This window comes from Suncus etruscus, chromosome 9, assembly GCF_024139225.1.
Source record: "Suncus etruscus isolate mSunEtr1 chromosome 9, mSunEtr1.pri.cur, whole genome shotgun sequence".
NCBI lineage: Eukaryota > Metazoa > Chordata > Mammalia > Eulipotyphla > Soricidae > Suncus > Suncus etruscus.
In genome coordinates, this window is record NC_064856.1 from 49,915,544 (window position 1) to 49,942,649 (window position 27,106).

Sequence of the window (27,106 nt, forward strand, 5' to 3'; positions counted from 1 at the left end):
ATCTCTGAACACAGTTGGCTGTGGCCCTAAAACAAACAAAAAATGTTTTTTAACATTTTAAGTAGTATATTAATATTTATTTTTCATTCAATACTCACTTATTTTGTGCCAAGTAATATGTTGAATAGTCAGCACAGAGCTCTGAATACATCAAGGGAAATGTGAAACAAGTAATGTACAGAGAGAACTTTGGAGAAGGATCTGAGCACAATTATGCCAATTAAAAGGGTCGGCAAAGATAGCCAGAAGAGGTCTCTAGCTTGAAAGATTAGAAGTAATTAGGAGCTAGTCTAGAATAAGGAGAAATGAGAGCTGGAAAATGGTTAAGTGTGGTTCCTTACAGGAGTGAAACAATAGTACAGCAGAAGTGGTTCCTTACAGGGAGGTTGGATTTTGCTAGACATTGAAAGAGAAGTTACATTAGTGAGGCAAGTGCGAGAAATATATCTCTGGCAGAGGGATAATGTTAAAGAGATGGCAGATAACTTTGTGGGCTTGAAAGAGAAGTTTCTGGGCCAGAGAGAGTAGAATACAGTGGGTAAGTTGCACATGCTCAAGTTGGATTCAGATCCTGGCACCAGTCTGGTCCTCTGAGCTCTACCAAGTGTGATCCCTAAACACTGCCAGGAGTAACTCTGAGCCTGTACAGTCAGGAGTGGTTCATATTTTTTGCACCATCCCCACCCCCAATAAGGGACTGTACTAACAATCAATTAAGTGCAAGGTATCATGATATGGAAATATAAAAGGACGTCAGGGAAACATAAATGCTACTTATAAATCCCAATGACTAACCCTTTGTCCTCTTTTGACTGGCTTTTTTATAGGAAGAATCTGAGTGAACTAGATGAGATTCAAAGGTACTTCAACCAGAAGCTTGCCAAACCTTTATTTCCCCTCAGTCCTCAGGCTCATTCTTCCAGCTTGCAGTGCCAGGAGAGCCAGAGGGACCCTCTACGACCCCGAGCCAGCAGCCTGGACACTGAGAGCCAGTTTATTCTGGAAAAATCCAATAACCTGGTGTTGCAAGTCAGCTCCTTAATCACAGGTATGGCCCAGTTGCCCTCCAAATTAGGATCACTGGTCCCATTCACAAAGCTTTGAATATCTGCAGCTTTTACCAGCTCTCTTTCTGTTTCCCTCTCTCCTTCCTTTTTTCTTTCTTTCCTTTGAAAAAGAGAAATGTAGTAGCATGGCACAGCAGTTTGTGCATTGAAAGAGTTTTGGACTGAGGGCTAGGAAACTGCATGAGACCCTAGATGGATTTCTGTTTAAAGTTTGATTCTGAGTATATCTTTTCCCTTAATTGAAGGGCACTTACGCTTCAGTGTCCTTTCAAAAAAAAAGAAAAGAAAAAGGTAGTTAAATGAGCTTTTCAATAGCTTTTGTCTTGTTTTTTTTATTTGGGGGGGGGGGGGCCCGCACACCAAGATGCTCAGGGTTTACTCCTGACTTTACATTCAGGAATTACTCCTGATGGTGCCCAGGTAATCATATAGGATGCCAGGGATTGAGCCTGAGTCAGCCTTTTGTAAGAAATGTATCCTACCAGCAGTATAATATCTCCAGCCCAGAAGTAGACTTTTAACTTGTGCCAACACTCCATATTCAGAAGAAACAAATCACCTAGCTACATTGAAAATTCTGATTCTCTAATTCAAAAGTCTGCATTTTCAGCAGCACTTAGATGAATCTCGTGTTCATAATCTGCACTTACAAAAACAAAACAAAACAAAACAAAACAAAAAAACATTTAAGGGGCCGGAGAAATAGCATGGAGGTAGGGCATTTGCCTTGCATGCAGAAGGACGATGGTTTGAATCTCGGCATTCAATATGGTCCCCCAAGCCTGCCAGGAGCGATTTCTGAGCATAGAGCCAGGAGTAACCCCTGAGCACCACCGGGTGTGACCCAAAAACAAACAAACAAAAAAAAAAATAGTGGTTGTTAGGGCCAAAGAGATCCTGGTGGTTTCCAGGGACAGTAATGGGTGCCAGGTATCTAACTCAGGTCTGCAAGGCAGCTCTCTACCTGCTGTTCCATACCTCCAACTCTTCAGTATTATTCTTGCTCAAAGAAAATGTGTAAATTCTACACATGTATAATTGTTTTCTCTCTTAAAAGGGCAAACCACCATGATTGAGAGCAGTTACAAATTTCTTCCTTTTCTCTTTTTCTAAATTAGTAACATGTTTTTCTTTGCATTCAGAGCCCCAAAAGTTTACTCTGCATTTAGTTTCTATTTGCTTAGAAATATTCTGTCAGCTATTTGTGTATCAGCTATGCAGGTACTAAAATGGCACAGTGGTGAACAAGACAGGCATTGTCTCTAATTTCAGCAAGTGTCCATTCTAGAGTCAAAGAAACTAGCAACTGAAAAACTAAGAAAATAGCCTATGAGCAAAACAGAGGGAGATTTGTTTGGGAAGGAAATGGGAGAGAATAGGGGATCCTTTTAAGAAGTATATTTAAAGAGAAGTATTGAAACCAGAGGGCATTTACCCAAACTTAGTCTATCTAACCTAAGTTTAGACTTTATCTTAGAAGGAAATAGGGAAGTCTAGGCTAGGAGAGGGCAGAATGAGAACTGATTTTTAGATGAATCTAGATTTTGAATGGAAGAGAACATTGAATCAGGGAAAACTGTTCTTTCAAAACTCCCCTCCCTTTATCTTAACTCAGTATACATTTTAACGTCTATATGTAGACAAGTAGATACAATTGAAGCTTGTTACTGAGTAGGGTGAGGAGGAGGTCATGTTTACCTTGTTTCTATATCAGGACCTTTGCAGGAAATACATCACAATCAGACATACAGTGGCTGTTGAGATGCTGGCAACTGGATAGGAGAAAGACAGTTCTTTAACTACATGTTTTTAATTATTTCCTTATAGAAAGAAGCTATATAGTCACTCATCCAGTTGATACTTTTGGAAAGGTTTCCTGGAGATTATGCAGCAGAGAAAGGCCTTTAAGGATGGGTTGATATGTAAAAAGTAGAAAGATTGAGGCTACTGAGAGCTTTCTCTTTAGGCCAGAGCTCATGCTTTGGTATGCAGTCCAGGTTAGATCCCAGACTGCATGTCCACTAAACAAAGCCAATAGTTGTCACCAACTTTAGAGTAGACCCCAAGTATCACCAGGTGTGGCCCTAAAACCAAATAAAAGCAGAAAAATTGTTTAAGCCAAAAAAGAGGATCAGCTACGAGTTCCTTTTTTTTTTTTTTTTTTGTCCCTATTACTGCTTACAGATATATTCCTTTTTAATATATCAACTCACTCCCTTTAAGACTAGATAACTGATAAATTTCAGGTATAATCCCCTGCATCCCATATGATCCTTCAAGCAACATCCATTAGCACTGAACCACCCAACCCTGTCCCCACAAAAAAAAAAAAAAAAAAAAAAAAAACTTGATAATTGCTGAGTCTGTTCAGTTTGCTTTCTGGAATGGTTTTGGATATATCAGCAATGGTCAGAACTCATTCCTGGCTTTTACTCAGTGGACTATATGTGTTTTTGGGATTGATTCCATAGGTCAAGCAATTTAACCCTTGTACCATCTCTCTGATCCTCAAGACTTGAAAAGTATTGGGTTAGGGATATAATTCAAAGAACAGAAGTGCATCCTTTGCTTGTACAGGGAGAGCCCTGGGCTTGGGTGACACAAAAAATAAAAATAAAAAACAATGTTTGAGGGGCCGGAGCTATAGCACACTGGTAGGGTGTTTGCCTATCACGCATCCATCCCCAGACGGACCCCGGTTCAATTCCCAGCATCCAATATGGTTCCCTATGCCTGCCAGGACCAATTTCTGAGTGCAGAGCAAGGAGTAACCCCTGAGCACCACCAGGAGAGACCCAAAAATCTAAAAAATAGGGGCCTGAGAGATAGCATGGAGGTAAGGCGTTTACCTTTCATGCAGAAGGTCATCGGTTCAAATCCTGGTGTCCCATATGGTCCCCCGTGCCTGCCAGGAGCAATTTCTGAGCACGGAGCCAGGAAAAACCCCTGAGCACTGCCAGGTGTGACCCAAAAACCACACACACAAAAACAAAATCTAAAAAATAATAAAAATTTAGCCAGCGTGGTGGCACTAGAGGTAAGGTGTCTGCTTTGCCAGCAGTAGCCTAGGACGGACCGTGGTTCGATCCCCCGGCGTCCCATATGGTCCCCCAACCCAGGAGCGACTTCTGAGTGCATAGCCAGGAGTAACCCTTGAGCGTCACCGGGTGTGGCCCAAAAACAAACACAAAAAAAAAAAAAAAAAAAAAATTTTAATGGGCCCAGAGAGATAGCACAGCGGTGTTTGCCTTGCAAGCAGCCGATCCAGGACCAAAGGTGGTTGATTTGAATCCCGGTGTCCCATACGGTCCCCCGTGCCTGCCAGGAGCTATTTCTGAGCAGACAGCCAGGAGTAACCCCTGAGCACCGCCGGGGGTGGCCCAAAAACAAAACAAAACAAAAAACAAAAAAAAAATTTTTAATGCATTAAAAAAAGAGCATTAGTACAACATGTAGGGATTTTTCTTGCATGTGGCCAACCTGTTGCAATCCCCAGAAACCCATATGGTCCTCTGATCCCACCAGAAGTGACCCTTGAGCACAGAACTAAGAGTAAGCCCCAGAGCCAGAGAGATAGCATGGAGGTAGGGTGTTTGCCTAGTATGCAAAAGGACGGTGGTTCAAAACCCAGCATCCCATATGGTCCCCCCAGCCAACCAGGAGCTATTTCTGAGCGTAGAGCCAGGAGTAACCCCTGAGCACTGCCGGGTGTGACCCAAAAACAAAACAAAAAAAAAGAGTAAGTCCTGAGCACCACCAGCTATGGTCCAAAATCAAAAAAATAAAACCTTGAAAACTGTCACTGTATTAACTCAGCTAGAACATTCTGTAGACTAAACTGTTCAGTGCTATGACAGAAATGTTCCTTACCTGCCTGCTCCCCCCAAAATAACAACTGCCTCCCAATTCCTAACTCTATTCTCTCAAATAATCATGCAAGCATACTTCATTTACTAGGCCTTTTATTTTCTTAATTAAATAATTTTTATTTTGACCAAAGTGGATTACAAATCTTTCACAGTAATATTTTAGGTAATAGTGACATTGAATCAGAGGCATTCCCACCACCAGTGTTGTCCTCCCTCCACCCCTGTTCCCAGCATGCATCCCATATCCCCTTCTTTGACATGGTTCCCTCTTTGTCTAGCTTATTGTAGATTGGGTTTCGATTCTGTTGTCGTTGGCTTTGGATTTGGTGTTTAAGTATGATCTTTTTTTATATCTACTCAATGTTAATAACACCTGTTTGGTCTTGGTACCCTCCATTTTCCCCCCTCAATTTGTGAGGCAGAACAAGATGGTTCAAGTTATGTGATTCTGTTTGGAGGGAAGAAAAAAATAGAAAGGGGGAGGGGGGTAAAAATCAAACAAGAAAGAGACATGCTCTTTTTTTCTTCCCTAGGTCCTTTTATGCTGTCTGGAAATACTAGATTTTTTTATTAACTTATTTCCTCCCATTGTCATCCCCCAAATTATCTGAAGTCACTAGTAGCTTTTTTTTATTAAGTACCTATATATACATATGCCATACAGCTTATTCTCTTTTGTTTTGTGCATTTTCTCATATCCGTGAAAGAGTGGGTGCTAATCACACTTTAAAGCAATGGCCACAAAATTGGTAATTAATCAAAGAGATTGGAATCCAAAACTGACTGATTCCCAAGCTTTGGCTTTTTCCATGCTCTTACCGTGCTGCCACCATTTCTCTATAAACCTTCTCTGCTTTATTATTTGGGTGATAGATATGCCCTTGTTTATATTTTCCAAGTAAAGTCAGTAGTTCTAATAACTGTCAATCACTAAATAGATAAATAAGTGGATTCTCATTTTGGTTTTTAATTTAGGTGATTTCTGAAGTAATTGGAAGCATGAACATGCCCACCAAGACTCCCAGCTCCCAAGAATGCCTGAGCATGAGCAGATAGTCTCTGAAAGCGTTTCCACAGAAGTAACCACAACTATAAATAGATTAGATTTTGGTCTTCTGATAATAGAATAAAGTGCTAGAAATTGTACTGCCTTGATTATAGTTTTACTGATTCATGGCGAGTTAATGATCTTTAAGGTTTGTTTGAAATCTGATTGCAAGAATCTATCTGAAGCTAGAGAGGCCTTTTGGGAAATTATGTGGTCTATGACTTTACCTATAGTAAGAGTGATATCTGTTGCTATTCAGATCTGCAGACCATCACCAGAAATTCTCAAGCATCTCCAAGTTCTCACCGAGCCAAGAATCGAAGCCGAGATGTCACCACCCTCTCAGGTGCTCAGGAGAGCACAGTGGTCATGCAGGAGCCATACCCAGATCAAGGCCTTCCATTGGCAAGAACTCCAGACAAAGGCGCACACTCCCCACATCCCCCAACTCTTGAAGAGACTTCAGGTAGAAGAGTGTGCCATGAGTCCCCAGGGCACACCTTACCCATGACAAAGGTGCAGAGCAGTGACATGGAGGCAGGCTTGGCCTACAGTGATGAGGACTATGAAGAAGACATCATTGAGCCCAAGGCACTCAATGAAATAACTACCATGACAGATAAAACTAGCCCTTGGTCTAGTTTTGTGTCAGACACAAGTGAAATCATTGGCTCTCAGCCTGATGTGGTTCAGCAGGAAGATCCTTCTTGTCCTTCACCAGAATCTTGCTCCAACGAGGAGCAAAAAGTCAGGAGTAGCTCCACATCCCATCCTGCTAGCCTCAGGCCTCCTCCATATGAGATTAAGGCCAGAGTTGGAGACCATACCTCATGTTTGACATCTTCAGGAGCCCAACGGAGCAGCACCTTTAGGGACTGGAATTCACCAAGATCAGCAGAGGACAAAGAGCCCATGCCAGAAGCCCAGGTTGAGAATGCCACTGCCTCCAGTGAGCTAAGTGACTCTGTTGATAGCTTTGAGAAACTCCCCCTATTAGCCTCCCTGCCTGAAAGGAAAAACCACCAGGGTTCACCCATCAACAACTCTGACATCAAGCAGAAGTCAGCAACATCGGGAGCCGAGGTGTCCACACTTCACAACCTCCTGTATCCTTTGATGTTTCCCGCAAACAGCACCCTAGGTCATCTCTTGGCACTTTGAAAGCTAGTGCTTAGGCCAGCCAAGATGAACCTGAACAGAAGCAGTGCTCTCCTCATGGGATGCACTGAAGAGCCAGGGCTTTCTGTTGTTAACTGTAGCCCTCTGAAGCATGTTGCTTTGGACCTATCCTGATTGGTCTGATTAAATTCTTAGGTAGTCAGCTCACCTCTGATGAGGTTACTAAGAACCCATAAAAAGGCAGGAAGTAGAGAAGAGACAGACCTCCAGTGCTTTAGCCCAGAGCTGCTCAAACCTTTTCCATTTGGAAAAAAATAAATAAATAAATATATATATATATATATATATATATTGGATTTGGAGTCACACCTGGTGGCTTTAAGGGTTACTCTTGGTTCTGTGCTCAGAAATCACTCCTGGCTGATTTGGGGAGCCGTACCATCATCTGTCCTGGGTCAGCTGCATGCAAGGCAAACACCCTGCCACTGTGCTATCTCTCCAGCCCCTCCACTTGAAAAAATTTTATGCATCCCCAAGTATATAGGTAAATGAAGTATATTAATATATAGTATTAGTATATAGATAAATAGCATATAGTACAGCATGTTAAACCATGGTATTGTACTGGGCACCTTGAGAGTATACCAAAAAGTACAAGTTACACCTTTTTTTTAAGGACTCATTTCTAAATAACTGACCCACTATGCCCACAGACAGTCCTTATACAGATCTGTTGTGGTTGGATGTGAGCAGAGAAAACCCAGGAAGGCAAGGCCTCTCAGTTTCTGGCCTCTTCTGCTGGAGCTGAGACACAACCCCACACCCACTTCTACCTTCTGACTGCTCACAGTCCAAATTGGGCCAACGGAACTCAGCAAGTGTCATCCTAGCTGCTTCCCAGCTTCACAGAGGGCTCTAGGAAGTAGGGAGGTCCCTGAAAGAAATTACTATCTCTGCCTGAGAAGTTTAGGGGCTACTGGGAGAAACAGATTGAGAATTATGTAAGCATTATCCTACGTTGCAAACCATGTCCTAGAACATGGCAAAGGAGAAAATCACTGGGCAAAGATTAGTAGGTTTCCAAGAAGAGGTAGGATTTGAAGGACCCATAGAGAAAGTAGGGATGATGATTTATCAGGTAGACGAACTACTTGAGAAATAAATTCATGAGCAGGAATAAGTAAAAGCGGAGGTTAGGCCGTTTGTGTCCCTTAACCACCGTTGTAGCCCAGAGCCCATTGTGGTGCCCAACTTTTTCTTGCCTCCCCAGCAGTTGGAGGCATCCATGCGGATGCTCTCACTGTCGGCAGCTCTACCCCCGCCAGTCTCAACAGATCAGGTAAGAGTCGTGGGCCAAATGGTCCCCCGTACCTGCCAGGAGCTATTTCTAAGCAGACAGCCAGGAGTAACCCCTGAGCACCACCGGGTGTGGCCCAAAAAAAAAAAAAAAAGAGAGAGAGAGAGAGAGTCGCTGGCCAAGCCCTCCTCTGGAGTCATCTCTTGCCAAGTACAAGGTTACTCCTGTATCTCCCTGGAGAGCCAGCAGAGACATTACTTTCTAAGCTTGTACTGAAATCCATATTCTGTGTGCACAGTGGGCAAGAGTGACTGAGGAACTCAGGTGAGGAAAGGAAGAGATAGTGTGCTCAGAGTGGCTCAGTCAGCCGAAATAGGGAGACATGTGTGAAGCAAAAAAATAAAGTAGGCTGGCCACTGATGGAGCTCTCACTAAGCAAAGGTGGGTTAAGTGGCAAAAGCTGCCCATGGGACATGCAGCCTCAAAAGACTGACAGGTGGGACCGGAGAGATAGCATGGAGATAAGGCATTTGCCTTTCATGCAGGAAGTCATTGGTTCGAATCCCGGCATTCCATATGGTCTCTTGAGCCTGCCAGGAGCGATTTCTGAGCGTGGAGTCAGGAGTAACCCCTGAGCGCTGCCGGGTATGACCCAAAAATCAAAAGACTGACAGGTGAGCAGGGCTGGTTAAAGATACTGTACAGTGGCACCTCTTTGCTGTCTACTCTCCACAACTTTTCCACACCATTGGGGGATTGGATGGTTAGAACCCTTGTGCGATATAGGTCTCTCTTCCACTTTCACACAGCACTTGACCTTTATTGTGGATGGCAAGAAAATAGCAACTTTTCTTTTGTTAATGCAGTGCCAGGGTGATCTGGGGTGGTGCCAGGGATTAAACATGGCTTCATCATGCAAGGCCTGCTCTCCACTCCTGATCCACAGCTCCATCCCTGATAACTGAACTGTTGGTTTTGTTTTAATTTTGTTTGTTTGTTTGTGTGTTTGTTTTTCTGGGTTTTAGAATTTCTCAGGGCTGGGGCTGGAGAGATAGCCTGGAGGTAAGGCGTTTGCCTTTCATGCAGAAGGTCATTGTTTCGAATTCCGGCATCCCATATGGTCCCCTGTGCCTGCCAGAAGCAATTTCTGAGCGTAGAGCCAGGAGTAACCCCTGAGCACTGCTGGGTGTGACCCCAAAACCACATACAAAAAAGAATTTCTCAGTGCTTACTCCTGGCTCTGTGCTTAGAAATCATTCCTGACAGTGCTCTGATACATGTGGTATCAGGGATCAAATTATGGTTGGCATCATGCAAAGCAAGCCTGCTGCCCACTGTACTATTTCTCCTGCCCAAAGTAACTACTCTAAATGTTCAACACACATGTATTGAATACCTAACCCTATATTAGACGTGTTTGGTGATGAGCATTCAGTCATAAATAGAGCAAAACCCCTATCTTCGGGGAACCTTGGGGAAAAAATTGTAAATGCAAGTGACATCCATCTACGTCTGTTGAGAGGAGTGAGATCTGACTAACGGGGACTGGGAATGTTGCTTCCCTGATTTTAATCCCCAGCACTGCATGGCCCCCAAGCCATACTAGCATACCATAAAGAGTTCTTGAGTGAGTTCTTTAGATTTACCATCCAGTGGTCCTTGGTGAACTGAAAGAATAACCAAGTGCAGAGGATCTAAGTATTGCCATGTGCCAGGAGCTGGTTTAGCCCCAGACTGACATAGAAAATAAGCCCCCTGCCACAGGGAAATTTTGGAGGAGAGTGGACACCCAGCAATGCCCTAAGGGTACTCTTGGAGGTTGCTCCTCAGAGTGCTCAGGGAACCATGCAGTTCTGGAGATGGAGCTCAGGGATTCTATATGCAATGTATGTACTAAAATTCTTTAACTCATCTCCTGGCCTCCTCAGGCATTTTTTGGAGATGTAGTCTATTAGACTATACCCAGCTATGCTCAAGGAGGTTACTCTGAGCTCTGCACTCAGGTATCACTCCTGATACCTGCTCAGGGAACCATATGGAGAGTGAGGGGTCAAACTCAGGTGAGCTGCATGTAGGCAAGTGCTCTTCCCTCTGTACTATTATTCCAGGCCTGTGAACATTCAAACCTAGGTCTAGGGCTGGGATAATTGCTCAGGGTTCAAGGGCACATTATTCACCTGTGTTGAGACCCAAATGGTGTGATCCTGGCCCTTCTTGGTCTCTCAACATTGCCAGGGATAGTCCTGGTGGCCCCCCAGAACTTGGACCCAAGCCATGCCATATTGCTAGGCCTGAGTATTGCAGGGAGTGGCCCCTATCCTCCATCCCACAGTGCTGCTTAGAGGCATCCCCAGAAAAATAAAAAATTAAGATAATTTCAGAACTTGGGGCCAGAGAGATAGCACAGTGGCATTTGCCTTGCAAGCAGCTGACCCAGGACCTAAGGTGGTAGGTTCGAATCCCCGGCATCCCATATGATCCCCCGTGCCTGCCAGGAGCTATTTCTGAGCAGATAGCCAGGAGTAACTCCTGAGCACCGCTGGGTGTGGCCAAACGAAAACAAAAACAAAAAGATAATTTCAGGGGCCGGAGAGATAGCATGGAGGTAAGGCGTTTGCCTTTCATGCAGGAGGTCATCGGTTCGAATCCCGGCGTCCCATATGGTCCCCCGTGCCTGCCAGGAACAATTTCTGAGCCTGGAGCCAGGAATAATCTCTGAGCACTGCCGGGTGTGACCCAAAAACCACAAAAAAAAAAAAAAAAAAGATAATTTCAGAACTTATACATTATTTGGGGGGGGGGGTCACACCCAGCAGTGCTCAGGGGTTCCTCCTGGCTCTACGCTCAGAAATCACTCCTGGCAGGCTCAGGGAACCATGTGGGATGCCAGGATTCGAACCACAGTCCTTCTGCATGCAAGGCAAATGCCTTGCCTCCAAGCTATCTTTCCGACCCAGAACTTATACATCCTATGAGCAGAGTGTTTAACGCCATCATTATTCATTGTAATACTTAACCTTTACTACTTAATGCTTACTGTGCTAGACATCATTCTCAGTACTTAACATGTCATTTAATTCAACAACCCAATGAGGTAGGTATTGTTTCCTCATTTAAAAGGTGAGAAAAGGTAAGAAATTAGGGGGCCTGAGCAATAACACAGCAGTAGGGTGTTTGCCTTGCACACAGCCAACCCTGGACAGACTCCAGTTCAATTCCCAGCATCCCATATGGTCCTCCGAGTCTGTCAGGAGCGACTTCTAAGAGCAGTCAGGAGTCACCCCTGAACACTGCCAAGTGTGACCCAAAAAAAAAGGGAGAGAGAAATTTGGAGCTAGAGATGGTATACGTGGATTAAGGCCTTGCTTTGTACCCTGCCAAACCCAATTCAGTCCTCTGTGCTAATTCTAGTACCTTGAGCACCACCAGGGCTCACTTGTGAGCACAGAGCCAGGAATAAATCCTGAGCACCGCCTTTGTCACCCAAAAACACAAAATAGAGAAAACTGAAGTCCAGCATTTTCTGCCAACCTACAAGGCACTATTTCTAGTTCACATAGATGCTGAGACAACCACAAGCTCAGTCACTTGCCCAGGGACTCTGTTCAGTCAGTGACTGTAGCCCCCACTCCCTGTACCCTGTACTCCACTTCCAATCATCCCTCTAGCAAAACATGATACTAACTTTCCATGTGTTTTTCCATGCTATTGGTCTTTTTTTTGGGGGGGAGGGGGGTGACACATGGCGACACTCGAGGGTTACTCCAGGCTCTGTCCTCAGAAATCACTCCTAGCATGGGGCCAGAGAGAATGCCAGTAGTTTGAATCCTGGCATCCCATATGGTTCCCCGTGCCTGACAGAGGCAATTTCTGAGCGCCACCAGGTATGACCCAAAAAAAAAAAAAAAGATATCACTATTGGCAGGCTCGGGGGACTATATTGGCATGCATGCCAGAGATCAAACCAAGTCCGTCCTGGATCAGCAGCATGCAAGGCAAACACCCTACCACTGTGCTATTGCTGGCCTTATTGGCCTTCTTTTAACTATATCTTATTTTTTCAAGGACTCTCAACATTTTTCATGCTTTTTTTTGTGTTGATGACAGTTGGCATCATTCTAGAAGCATCCTGAGAGCCTGGAGAGGCCTTTAGATCTTCTCATTAGTTTTCTATTCCTCCTCCCCCAGCATCCCAGGAGCCTTTTTGTTTTTGGTTTTTGGGCCACACCCTGTGATGCTCCTGAAATCCTATGACCTCAGAAATTGCTCCTGGCTCAGGAGACCATATGGAATGCCAGGGATCGAGCTGTGATTCATCCTGTATCGGCTGTGTGCAAGGCAAACACCCTACTGCTGTGCTATCGCTCTGCCCGCCTATCCCCCAGCAGCTTTTTGAGGAAATTTGATATCTCCTGCACTCTTGAGATGCCACATGTCACCATTTTGAGGATCTGGCTTACAGATCCTCTCCTAGAACAGGTGGCTGCCCAGCAAGGACTCTGTGCTGTGCAGATTTACTTTTGTTGTGTGGTCCCTGGTTCATTTTCTTTTTCTCAAAGTCTCCCTTGCAGGTCCTCCACATGCCTTCATCATTTGTGTTAGGGGCTCAGCAGCGTCCAGGCCCCAGCACAAGCTTTGGAACAGACATCCAGGGAGGTGGTCACCTCAATGAATGCTAAATAGTTAAGACATCTGGGGAAAATTATTTGACTTTCCCTTTTTTTTTTTTTTTTTTTTTTTTTGGTTTTTGGTTTTTGGGTCACACCTGGCAGCGCTCAGGGGTTTACTCCTGACTCTATGCTCAGAAATCACTCCTGGCAGGCTCGGGGGACCATATGTTATGCCGGGATTCGAACCACCATCCTTCTGCATGCCAGGCAAACTCCCTACATCCATGCTATCTCTCCAGCCCATTATTTGACCTTTCTGAGTCTTGGTTTCCTTATAAGTAACATTAGGCTAATCCAATTCTTACCTAATCAGATGATGACAAAAATTAGCCAAGAGGGAAAAAATAGACTGTGAGTTCCCTTTCTCTCTTCCCCTCTGCCAAGTGGGTGAAATGTCAGCACTCCATGGCACCTACAGGAAGGACCAACTGTGCGCCATTTGGTCTGAGCTGTCATCTCTCACCTGACTAGCAAAACTGCTGCTCTTGCTTTGTTTCTGCCTTTGTCATCTGCCAGCTCCCAGTGGGACAACTGTCAGTGATCCACTAAGTATAAAATACAAAATGTGGGAAAGACAAGTCAGAATTAAAGGTCAGATCTAGCTTTGAGAAGATGACAAGCTTTATTTGTTTCTCAGCCTTTTGACTTTCTAGAGTAAAGCAAATTGCCATCATATGCTGTTTTCAGGTAGATCCTCTCTTCTCAGGACCTCATTAGGCATCTCAGGTAGGGTAACCTGTTGTCCCAGTTCTCCACATTGTGCTTTTGTTGGCACCACAAGTGCCATGACCTGGAACCATTTGGGAGGAACAGCTCACCCAGGCCACATAGTTAGAGCCACAATTTCTGAGTCTTAGCTCCCACTTCACTGTCAGCCTGTGCCAGAAAGCTTAACAATCAAATAATCTGTGTTTCAAGCACCAGCATGAAAAAAAAAAATGTAAGCAGGAAACACTATAAGAAGTCCATATTTTGATGGTGTTGAAGATACCTTGGGGCATTAGAACCATAGTTCCTACTTGTGATTCCTTTTAGGTTTCTTGATTCACTGTAACCTCAGCTCAACTTGAGGTCTAAAGATCCTTTGTTTTTCTTTATGCTTCTTCTGGTTCTGGGGCCACATCTCTCATACTCAGAAGCTACTCCTGGCTCTGCATTCAGGGAACAATAGGGGTTGTCAGGGATCAAACCTGGGCCAGGAGCATGCTAGGCTAGCTTCTTACCCACTGTACTATAGCTCTGACCCTGGAGTCTCTGGAGATCTTAAATGCAGTCTCAGTTTAGAGATTAGTTTTTCCCTCTGCTTTTTTGGCCACACCCAGTAACGCTCAGGGGTTACGCCTGGCTATGTTTCAGAAATTGCTCCTGGCTTGAGGGACCATATGGGATGCCCGGGGATCGAGCCACAGTCCCTCTAGGCTAGCACACACAAGGCAAATGCCTTACGGCTTACGCCACCGCTCTGGCCCCATCAGTCTGGAGGTTTTTTTTTTTTTTTTTTTGGTTTTTGGGCCACACCCGTTTGACGCTCAGGGGTTACTCCTGGCTATGAGCTCAGAAATCGCCCCTGGCTTGGGGAGACCATATGGAACGCCGGGGGATCGAACCGCGGTCCGTCCTACGCTAGCGCTTGTAAGGCAGACACCTTACCTCTAGCCACCTTCCCGGCCCCCAGTCTGGAGATTTTTAAAGGAACCACTGATGGCAGAGTTCCACCCTGCTTGCCCCCAGATCCTTGTGCCAATGGGACTTGGAGGTCAGGGCTTTGGGACCACCAGTGGTGCTGGTGGGGTGGCAGCCATGCAGGCGCTCAGAGTTGAAACCAGGACCTTACACATGCCTAATATGTTCTTCTCTTGTCTTTTAGACTTACTCACATCCTTATTCTTTGTGAAGTCCTTGACTCCTTCCTTACATCTCGATTTCCATCTGAGTCTATTTCACTTCAGCCTGATGACCTTCCTTTAAAATTTCATGACACAGCACTGGGAAAACAGCTCAAGTTGAGGTACACATGCTGAACCTGCACATACCCTGATTTATTTCTCTTTTTCACTTTTTTGGGCCACACCGATGACACTCAGGGATTTTTCCTGGCTATGCGCTCAGAAATTGCTCCTGGCTTGGGGGGACCATATGGGACGCCGGGGGATCAAACCATGGTCAGGTCTATCCTAGATTAGCACATGCAAGGCAAATGCCCTACTGCTTGCATCACTGCTCCTGACCCTCTTTTTTTTTATTTACTTATTTAAGCACCATGATTACATACATGATTGTAGTTGGGTTTCAGTCATAAAAAGAACACCACCCTTTACCAGTGCAACCTTCCCACCACCAATGCCCCCCATCTCCCTCCTCCCTCATCCCCTGCCTGTATTCGAGACAGGCATTCTACTACTCTCACTCATTAACATTGTCATGATAGTGTAGTCATCTCTCTTAACTAAACTCACCATTCTATATGGTGAGCTTCACATTGAGAGTTAGTTCTGGGGCCGGTGAGGTGGCGCTAGAGGTAAGGTGTCTGCCTTGCAAGCGCTAGCCAAGGAAGGACCACAGTTTGATCCCCCCCGGCGTCCCATATGGTCCCCCCAAGCCAGGGGCAATTTCTGAGCGCTTAGCCAGGAGTAACTCCTGAGGGTGTGGCTGAAAAACAAAACAAAAAAACAAACAAAAAGAGAGTTAGTTCTTCCAGCCCTCATCTCTATTGTCTCTGGGCATTATTGCAATAATGTCTTTTGTTCTTAAACTCATAGATAAGTGAAACTATCTATGTCTATCTGTGTCTATCTATCTCCCTCTGACTTGTTTCAAACTCAGCATAATAGATTCCATGTACATACATGTATAGAAAAATGTCATGACTTCACCTCTCCTGACAGCTGCATAATAGTCCATTATGTATATGTACCACAGTTTCTTTAGCCATTCATCTATTGAAGGGCATCTGGGTTGTTTCCAGAGTCTGGCTATTGTAAATAGCACTGCAATAAATATAAGTGTGAGGAAGGCATTTTTGTATTGTTTTTGTGTTCCTAGGGTATATTCCTAGGAGTGGTATAGCTAGATCATATGGGAGCTCAATTTCCAATTTTTTGAGAAATCTCCATATTGTTTTCCATAAAGGCTGGACAAGACATCATTTCCACCAGCAGTGAATAAGAATTCTTTTCTCTCCACATCCCAGCCAGCACTTGTTGTTCTTGTTTCTTTGTGATGTGTGCCAGTCTCTGTGGTGTGAGATGGTACCTCATGGTTGTTTTGATTTGCATCTCCCTGATGAATAGTGATGTAGAGCATTTTTTCATGTGCCTTTTTGCCATTTGTATTTCTTCTTTGAGGAATTGTCTGTTCATTTCATCTTTCCATTTTTGATAAAGTTAGATTTTTTTTTCTTGGGCCCGGAGAGATAGCACAGCAGCGTTTGCCTTGCAAGCAGCCAATCCAGGACCAAAGGTGGTTGTTTCTATTCCCCGTGTCCCATATGGTCCCCCGTGCCTGCCAGGAGCTAATTCTGAGCAGACAGCCAGGAATAACCCCTGATAATAGCCGGGTGTGCCCCCCCCCCCAAAAAAAAATTAGATTTTTCTTCTTGTTAAGTTCTGTCAGTACCTTGTATATTTTTTTATATTACCCCCTTAACTGATGGGACATACTCTGATTTTCATCCCCAGCATTGCATGGCCGCATGAGCACCACGAAGTATGGCCTTGATGACTCCCAAGTTCTGTGTTTTGTTTTTTTTTTTTTTTTTTTTTTTTTTTTTTTGTTTTTCAGGCTACACTCGATGCTCAGGGGTTACTCCTGGCTACGCACTCAGAAATTGCCCCTGGCTCGGGGGGACCATATGGGATGCCTGGGGATGGAACCGTGATCCATCCTTGGCTAGTGTTTGCAAGGCAGGCACCTTACCTCTAGCGCCACCTCGCCGGCCCCTGACTCCCAAGTTCTGAACTGAAAAGTCTAGTGTGGCCCTGGAGACTCCCAGCTCTACTGACCACATGGGCAAAACTCTGCAAGGCATGGTCACTTTCTGAATCAACAAGAAACCTTTGTAACACAGTGTACTGGTAACTAATGTTCTCTGCTTAAGGAAGGTCATCTTAGAATATCTATTTGAAAGATCTCCCACTGCTATAGAGTTCTGACTCAAGTTTTATATGTTCATTCTTTATTTTTGCACTCAAGAAACTCATCCCTTAGCTCTGATCAAAAGCAGCCATCACAGTCATTTTGTTGTCTTAAATATAATTATGGCCCTTGTTCTCTGACTTGTCAGATTTTTTTCTTTAGTTTCACTTTGATCTTCATAGTTGAACATGAACTTCTTGCTGAGGTAGAAGAGGAAGAGTGAATGTATCTCAGTTATATTAACAGCATTTACTTCTTAGGTTAAATTGTGCATTTATTATTTACATTATTATTTACATCAATTTATGATGCCATTAATATGCCTGTACAATAAAATCACAAAATCCAATATAATTAAAATGTTAAGAATAGTTGGTGGCAAAATGGCAACACAAGTTCCTTCTGTATAAGTGCTTGTAAACTATGCAGAGAATGGGATGAAGGTGAGGAGAGGGGCTGTCCTAGAGTAGCATATGAGATCCAGGGCAGAGTTTGGGTATTTTTGTTTTTTGTTTTTTCATATGGGAACAGCTACTGCTTTTTCTAGCAGTGGTGGAGAAGGGAGAAGGGAAAGACACAAGACAGAAGAGAGAACAGAAAGTACAGTCCTTGGTCAGTGACCTCAGGCATTGTGCTGTATTGACCTTTGGAGAAGAAAGAGAAAACCCATCCTGTCCCTTGAAGAGAGGCAGAAGTTATGAGACTGCAGCTTGTTCAAAAACACTGTTTTCTCAGTCAGGGGAAAGAAAGCAGTTCAAGAACTGAGAAAGAGATGGGGAGAGGAGCAGCGTTGACCTTAACTGCAGTGCAGGTTTTATCCACTCATCCTTCTCCAGCCCAGCCTTAAAGGCCACAGGGGAGCAACACGAGAGGCCACTTGGCCCTTCCCTGCCTGTCTTGAGACTGCTGTACTGTAGCTGGCTGCTTCAGAGCCAGCCAGCGTCCTCTCCCTGAGAATGGAGTGCACTTGTCAGTGCTGCGTCACCAACTGGGCCTCCACCATCAATGCGAAGGGAATGCCCAGTCCTGTAGCCCCAAAGTGAAGCCCCAAGCCCAGGAAACTTTCCACCTCCACTTCAGCTACTTGTGAAGCAGATTTATCTCTTCCCTCCCCACAGGAAATCAAAGGAAAAAACTTAAGTTCAGAAAGAGGACCACAAATGCAGTCAGCAGAAGTAGGTGGGTTGAGTAAATGCAGTCAGCAGAGGTGAAGAAGAGTCTTCATGCAGATCTGGAGAAAGGGGTCACTCGGTTCAAACACTCTGGGAACTGTTAGGTATACACAGTAGTGTGAAAGAAGAGATCTGCACCCAAACAAAAACAGCAGGAAGCCACCTGTCAGTTGAGCCAGGACCTTGTGCTTGCCAAGGTCAGCTCTCTCCTTGGGATGGGCCCTGTCTTGCTCTGTGCCTAATGCCATGCCCACTCTGGAGGCCAGATTTTGTTCTGTACAAGTGTAGGAGGCAGGCAAGCAGAGACCAGGTTAGGCCTTGCGTGTACCATTGGAAGCCCTTGAACCGCCCACCACTCCACTTTGCCAGACCAGAGTGTTTCACACATTACCAGGATCTAGAAGCATCAGGCCAGCTGGGGAGCCAGAGTCCCAGTCTCTCACCCTGGCTTAACACTGGCTCTCATGTCCTGTATTTGGTCTCTAGGGAAACTGCACATACTTGATTTGTGGCTGAGTTTTTGTCTTTGCAAAGAGTTTTATACAGTTTTATGAACCCTGCTTTACAGTCCATATGGCCTGTTTCCACCCCGTCTAAGCATTACCTCCTGGGCCAGTTAACCAACATTTGCTGCTCTGTGCTTTTGTTCCTTTTTCTGTAAACTTGGCACTATTTTAACCAATTCCTCAATTTGTTTAGGCTGATGTAAAGTTCTTAAAACCATCTTAGCACAAAACACAGAAGAACTTAAAGAGCTTATGTTATTATTGGGTTTCTGGAGTTTTAATGGTTTTTTTGTTTTGTTTTGTTTTTGTTTATTTGTGTGCCACATCTGGCAGCGCTTGAAGGTTACTCCTGTCTCTGCACTCAGAAATCACTCCTGGCAGGCTTGGGGGACCACATGGGATGTCCTGGGTCGGCCATTTGCAAGGCAAATGCCCTACCACTGTGCTATCCCTTTGGCCCTTTTATCATTGTTATTGAGGTGTCTTTTCTCTTACACTCAAGGGGCAGAAAGAAAATTTTGAGGGGTCATGATTAGAAACACCAGGAGGGGGGGGGGGGTTGGGGGGGGAGTGGGGGCAGAGAGGTAGCATGGAGGTAAGGTGTTTGCCTTTCATGCAAAAGGTCATTGGTTCGAATCCCGGCTTTCCATATGGTCCCCCTTGCCTGCCAGGAGCAATTTCTGAGTTTGGAGCCAGGAGTAACTCTGAGCACTGTTCGGTGTGACATGTAAAAGGTCATTGGTTCGAATCCCGGTGTCCCATATGGTCCCCCGTGCCTGCCAGGAGCAATTTCTGAGTGTGGAGCCAGGAGTAACCCTGAGCACTACCCAGTGTGACCCAAAAACCAAAAGAAAAAGAAAAAAAGAAACATCAGTAGGGAAAAATAAGAATTTTGCCCCCTTCTTCCCTTCCAGGGTAGCCTCAGAGGTCTAAAGAGTTCTCAGATAGTCACAGTTGGCTGTTTCACTTGAACCATGAGTGAGAGGCCAGGACAGCAGAGCCCCACTAAAAAGGAAGTAGCCCAAGCCCAGAAACCATGGTCTAAGAATCTTAAGGCTCTAAAATCGAGGTTTTTCTTCCAGGAGCCCAAAGCACCTTTTGTCCCTTGGCTCCTTTCCCCAAGCCCAGAGACATCAAAGACGCAGCAGTACAGCTCTCTGCGGTCACCAGAGTCACAGCCAAGGGGGCACTGTCAGGGCCTCAGGGCCTCTCCTCACAGCCTAATGGCCTACTGAGCTGACCCTCTCTTAGGGCTGGACAACCCACTTGTTGCATCATTTTTTTTTTTTTTTTGGTTTTTGGTTTTTGGGTCACACCTGGCAGTGCTCAGGGGTTATTCCTGGCTCCAGGCTCAGAAATTGCTCCTGGCAGGCACAGGGGACCATATGGGGCGCTGGGATTCGAACCGATGACCTCCTGCATGAAAGGCAAACGCCTTACCTCCATGCTATCTCTCCGGCCCCTGTTGCATCATTTCTTTAAACCAAGTTTCTAGCCCCCTCCAAAGCCACAAGAAGAGACCTAAAGGTCAAGATTTTCTGCTCAAGGTCACAAAGCTGTGTTGGAGGGACTATGACCCAGAGTGTCCAGAAGACAGGGGAGACCACCAGAACTGGCTATCAGGTTTCACCCCCTGCATGGCCCAGCACCCAGTCCCATGGGTGGTACAAAGTGCAAGTTTGCCTGAGCAACTTCAAGGTCAGTATCTGGGAGGACCCAGTGGCTCTTCCAGAGTTCTCTGAGCCCTTCCTGCCCAGGACTCTGGACTTTGAGCCCGGACACCAGCAGAAAGGGGTACAAAAAGGTGACAAGTTTTGATTGAATGAGCACTCTCCGTTGTTGAAGGGGAACCTGCATTGCTCAGTGAGGAAATAAACCAGGTCCTGTGGATTGGAAAAGCTACTGTGCATTGGAATGCCTGGGGTGCTAAGAACTGGGGAGAAGCATATGAGCAAAGCTCTGAGGCGGGAATGGAAGATGAGCATGGAGTATGGAGTCCAGCTCTGCTGCAGCTAGTGGAGGAATTGGGGGAAAGTAGGGTCACCATCTCGAGGTCTTGTCCTCACTTGTTCCATGCTCTGGGCTCTGCTGCTGAGTTTGCTGCTCTCCTTGGCACCAAGGAATTCTTTTTTTTTTTTTTTTTTTTGGCACCAAGGAATTCTTAGTCCCAGCCTTGGATGAGGACTCCAGGAGCCAGGCCAGCTGGGCAGCCAGCCAAGTGGGTGAAAGTTGAGCTTGGCAGGCAGCTTTCCTGAAGCCTCCCTCATGTCTGAAAATGGCAGCAGTCCCTTGGCAAGCCCACCACGCCAGCACACACCAGGCAACCCTTTCAGTTCTTTGGGAAAGTTGGGCCTTCTGTTCCCACTTCAGCGCTGCTGTCACCTGAGAGTTGTTCTGGATCAGAACCAAACTTTAGTCCTGTCCCTCCTCCTGGGAACATGTAGCCTCATCATGGGATCCTTCCAGGGCCTGAGCCGAAAATGGCTTGAACCATATCACATTGCAGACCAAAGAAAAGCAGGAGGGCTCTCCTGAGAGAATTTTGGGGAAAGGGCCTGCCCCCACGAGGTTGGGACAAATTCTTGACTTACGAGGTCTGCTCTGGCACCCTGTGCTTCTGCTGAGATATTCTCAAACGAAGAAACTAGGGTCTAAAGAGAAACAGCTTTCTCAACACCACTTGACTCAGAAGTGGAAAAACCCAACTATAACCAATCCCCCCCCCCCCAGACAAGAGGGAACTTCTTGATCTGAGAACCCCACATTCTCCTCTTTCCTCCATCTTCTGCTGGATCTTCCCCAGCAGAGTTGTCCCTCTATGGTCAGTGCCCCTCTGAGCCACATTTGCAGAATTGGACAGAGATGTCTATTCATGCTCATGGCCTTGTGATCAAGCACTCAGAAAAGAGCTGTTCTTTAATTAGAAACAATTTGTTGGGAGAGCAGAATGGATTTTGTGGGGCTTCAGAGCACCCTGGGCCTGCAGCCAGGCCTTACCCCCAGACCACAGAGAAGCAAGTTCTCTGCCTTCTGCCCAGATGTGAGAGATCCTCCTCCTCCTCCAGGTCCTGAATTCTAGTAAGACAAGGAATATGATGTCCCTCTGCAGCATTAGTCCCTCTCTAGGGAGTTCACACCTACCTCTACCACCCTACACCTCACCCAGAAATTCCCTGGGCTCAGTGCACAAGCTGGGTCTCAACCTTCTCCCCTCTCACCTCACCTCTGCCCATACATCGAGCTACATTCCCTCACACCACTGGTCTCACGCTCAAGCCAGCTCCTGCCTCCCAGGAAGGCTGAGCCTTCTGCCAGTGCCAGCCACAGAGATGATTTGCTTGGATTGCAGTTTTCCCTGGGCTCCTGCAGGAACAGTTAGTGTGAGAAGCATAAGAACAGTTAGATAAGAGTGTCCCTGTTCCTCCTAGCCTGGGGAGGGGATAATGACTTGGGTGAAGCAAAAGCCTTTTCTGGGCAAGATGTTTTCAAACCCCATTGAGTTCAACAAGACAAAAATGCTGCTGAGTATGTGTTCTTTGTCCTTCCACGCCCTGCCTTGCCCTGCACCCACAGCTCAACCCTGTGTTCCCTGAGCCTGAGCCACGCAGATAAGGCTCTTTCCCCAGGGCGCAGGTCCAGGGCTGGGTACAGGGACAGAGCTGAATCAGCCACACTGATCTTAGCTCCAGCATGCACGTCAGTCAGCTGGCGATGCAGCCTGTGCTTAGGCCATTTACCCCCAAGTGGCCTCCTGTCCACCCAGCTCTGAAGCCCTGTGCATCTCAGAACCCACCTCCTCCTCATGAAGCCTCTCCTTTCGGCCAGCCATTAACAATTAATTACTCTGTCATCCTCATCCCACGCTCTGGGGTTCATCTCTGGTTATTGGGCCAGTCAGCACCTCACTGGCAGCCCATGAGGACAGGAGCATGCCTCTCGGGTTTTTATTTGTTTTCCATAATTTTCAGGCCAAATAGATGTTAGCGGCTTGGATGTTGACTCAGAAGCCTGGAGCACTTGCTTTATATGCCAGAGCACCAGTTTTGGTCCCCCAAAATTTATGCAGGGCATAGCCCCTGAAGCCCTATGGGTATATGATCCCAAAATGAAAGAAAACCCCCAAACCTTAGATTCTCAATGGCAAGATGTTTTGCCATCATAAAGTTGTTTTGCCAATCAGTTCCTGGACTGAGGTTCTCACAGGCAAGACCTTTTGGAGCCTCTTCTATTAGGTGAGAACACAGCATCAGGTGGTTTTAGGATCTGAGATGAGGCCCAGGCAGTTATTTTCCCACCTGGCTTGGGAGAACCGGCATCTCTCTAGTCCCCTTTCACTTGAGCAAACAGATGAAATTTAGACCCCACTAGTAACTCCCAAGATCCTTCACCAGGCCAGTAGGTGGAAGCTGTGCAATGCACAGCAATGCACAAAGGCTGGGCATAAGGGAAGGTCTGCACTGAGGCCAGCACTCAGAGAAAGTCTCCCCACAACTATCCCCTCATTTAAGGCTCTATTCTCCATCTCCTGGGCCCACCCTTTTGGTCTGGCAGCTGCCAAGGTTTTTTTTTGGGGGGCCCACATCTAGCAGCACTCAGGGGTTACATCAAAAGTCACTCCTGGGAGGCTGGAGGTACCATATGGGATGCCAGGAATCGATCCCTGGTCCATCGCTGGGTTGGCTGCTTGCAAGGCAAATGCCCTACCTTTGTGCTATCTTTCTGACCCAAGTTCTATTCTTGAACTTAGTTTGGCGGAGTCTCAAGTAGTTCACCAAGTCCTTGCCTACCAAGAGCACCCAGAGGAGAGGAAGGGCAAGAGCAGTGATGAGGTGATTGGTCTGAGGCATGAGGGGTGCAGCTCCCATTTACATTTTGAAAGGGAACAAAAGATGGGTTTTCTTTTAGCCTCAGCCAGTTAGGAACTGGACAGCTATGCCCTTTGAGAGCTACTTTGCTCTTGGTGCTCAGCACTTCCACACATGATCTTTAGTACTGGGTGCTGACGTGGGCTGTGGCACTCTTGTGTGTTTCCCATTTGAGATGAGCAAAGACCCTTTCAGTGGCTGCCTCTGCTACCTTCTCACACCCGAGCTTGAATTCTTTGCACAGCTCACTTTCCTTCCAGCATAAGTAAGACCTGAGTCTAGTTCAGCTATCTCCCTCTCACAGTAGAACATTAACATTAAAATAATGCAAGGGTTTCACCTTCTGCCTTGAATCCTGCTGACCTCGGTTTGAATCCTCAGTACCACATCTGGTCCCACAGACACTGCCAGCTGTCAATTGTGAGCACAGCCAGAAATAGTTTCTGAGTACTGCAAAAACTAGACCAAAATAGGAAAGGGGAAAAAAAATTAAGATGAGCCCAAGAGATGCTCAAAGAATGAAAGCACATGATTTGCAAGTGGGAATTCCAGTCTCTGTCCCTCTGAGCGCCACTAGGAGTACCCCTGCCTAAAGGAAAATAAATTAAAGGAGGAAAAGATGAGTTTACTGAATGTGACTGATCCCAGAGGCAACTCTTGAACTGGTTTCATCAACAGTGCAGCAGGGGCAGGGAAGCATTTATGGCCTCTTGACTTCCACCATGCTGGTTCTGGTTCTCATGCCTGAAGACTGGAGCATCCATGTGGGGAGAGTGATCAGCCAGGTGATAGTTTTTGTTTCTTATTTTTTTTAATCTGTGGCTTTTGGATCTCACCTAGCTGTGCTCAAGACTTACTCCTGGCAGTGTGAAGGAACGTTATGGGATGCTTAGGATAGATCCTGGGTTGGCAACATGCAAGGCGAGCACCTGCCCCCAAATAGGGCGAGTTGCACTGGGATTTCACTTCTTAGTTCTGGGCATCGAGTCTCTCAGCTGCACTGGAGTTTCCTCCCCCATGACATGAGAGAAATAATAGGTACCTCCTCAGTGTGCTGGTTACACACAATAGCCTGGTAAACCTGTCAGCTGGTTACACACAATTAGCTTGGTAAACCTGTCAGCACTGCATTTTTAGCCAAAGGGCCAAAAGAGAGAACTTGGCACCATCTCTTTACTATGCAAGTCTCAGGATAACCTCATTATCACTTCTCTCTCTCTCTCTCTCCAGGTCAAGAGTGAGGCCACAAGGGGAACCCTGTCCCGAAGATCTGGTCGCCCCAGACCTAACTCTCTGCCTCCTGACCTACCTGTGGAGGAAGCTCGTAGGATTGCTCGGATATTCTCTTCCCAATTCTCTCAGAAGGACTAGAGCATCCCAGGAGCTGTGGGAAGGATTGTCAACTTTCTGTCTCAGCCTCATCCAGCATGCAGGCAGCACTGGAACTGGGCACCCACCGCCTTCCTCATCCACAGGCACTGGAACCCCCGTTCCAGAATGGAGGGTCCCAAACAGCCCCATATTTGCCAGCCAGGACTTCTGCTGCTTCCTACTCTTGTGAGGTAGCAACTGGATCTTTGTGCCCTCTAGATTCACTCATCTTTTGGCTGTGAGACCTAAGCAGGTATCTTTCACTGAGATTCCTTTCCCAATAGCCTTGGCATGGCCTGCCAACAGGAGCTCACCTGGGCCTGACTACAATTGGTCCTTTCACCTTAAAAGTGGGGGAACCAAAGGAGGGTAGATTGTGTGCATTATAGAGCCCAAGGAATCCTAGGGTACCAGCAGTTTGTGGGCTTGATATAGGACTGTTTTTTAGATATAAATTATTTTTTCACTATGTTGAACTTAGTTGAGAGGAGAGGAGGGGAAACAACCCATTTTAGCTGATTGTCTGAAGTTCTAACCATGCTTTTAATTTATTGTTTTTTTATGTCGCTTTGAAGGGCCTATTGTTCCTATGTTTGAATAAAATTGTATTGGTATTTGTACTCTCTGTGCATCATTTCCTGGAAAAATGGGGACTGTGTGTTAAGAATTCGTTTGTGCATTGACAGCAGATTTATTTGACTTGGGACCAGGATCACTAGAAGTCTTCTGAACCCAAAGATCAGCTGGGTTCACACTAGGGTAAATCAGTATTTCCTTTGATGGTTCTTTAGGGTCTATCTACAAAGAGGAGAGGTCTCCCAATACCACCCTCTTCTTCAAGTAAGAAACTGGCTTAGTTGCCAGACTACAGATGTTGGAGCAGGCCGTGGAGACTGGCCTGTGGTGAAAGAAGAGGGTGAAAAGAAGGTTGACAAAGGTCTCCAGTCCTTAAAACACTCACATGCATATCATGATTCTTGTTTTATAATTAAACCAAAATGCAACCAAGGTCACATCTGATCCTGTAGTAAACTCCACAGAAATCTCAGCAACGCCAGCAGACTCCTAAAAATTTAACCAGACGTGCACTGAGTGGAAGATTCATGGGAAAACGGGGGGAGGGGGGGAGGGGGCTGGTACACTCAGGATACAGCCTCATATCTTGAGAGGAGGATTCATGGAGAACTGGGAGGCTGCTGCATTTAGAATTCAACCAGACATGTGCTGAGTGGGATATTCTTGGGAAAAGGGGGCTGGCATGCAGGATAAATGGGATGTGTGCTAGGAGGTTCATGAGAGAAGGGGGGCTGGTGTGCTCAGGATAATCTGGATGTGCTGAGTGGGGAGTCATGAGAAAAGACCATGCAGGTGCCATAGCAATCAGGAATGGCTTCCTAGGAGAGAAGTCTGGCATGAGGATTTAGGGCCCCACACCACTGAGGACACAGAGATGGGACAAGGAGTGCCCTGCCACTTCCCTGATAGGTCCCCTCCAGTTGCTGAGCCTCTGTTGCCTCATCTGTAAAAGGGAGATAATAACCTCATTCACAGGGTTGCTGTAAAGATTAAGCGATGACATTTGTGAAAATGCTTTGCCTGCACTTGGCACCAAGCAAAAGCTTGGGAAATGCCAGCCCTGGTCACAGCTCACACACACACACACACACACACACACACACACACACACACACACTTCCATACACAACCCCCCACTCACTCCCTCACAGCTTCCCCAGGCTCCCCATACCCCATATTCTCCCATACTCCCTCATCTCCCCCATACTTCCCCAGGTTCTACTAAGTTCTCCCACACTTCCCCAAGACTTTCCAACAGCTAGCTCTACCATAGCATCCCACACACTTCCCCCATGTTCCCAGACCCACAAGCACACACCAACAATGCTGCAGGACAAACCCTCGAGATACCAAAGCCCTGAGTCAAGAGCCTTCTTTATGGGAGAGCTGCCTTCAGACCTGCCCCTCCTTTT

General features: G+C 46.1%; 1 protein-coding gene across 2 annotated transcripts in view; it reads left to right on the plus strand.

The window, feature by feature from the left end:
- C2CD3 (C2 domain containing 3 centriole elongation regulator) overlaps positions 1-25,665 on the plus strand; it is a 132,161-nt gene extending 106,496 nt beyond the window's left edge. For both annotated transcript variants that reach the window (XM_049780242.1, XM_049780243.1), the window contains exons 30-33: positions 828-1,048; positions 6,244-7,090; positions 8,331-8,442; positions 24,978-25,665. In XM_049780242.1, coding sequence (XP_049636199.1) covers positions 828-1,048; positions 6,244-7,090; positions 8,331-8,442; positions 24,978-25,118 — 1,321 coding nt within the window. In that variant the 3' untranslated portion in view covers positions 25,119-25,665. The remainder of the gene's footprint in view (positions 1-827; positions 1,049-6,243; positions 7,091-8,330; positions 8,443-24,977) is intronic.
- Positions 25,666-27,106: the final 1,441 nt, after the last annotated feature.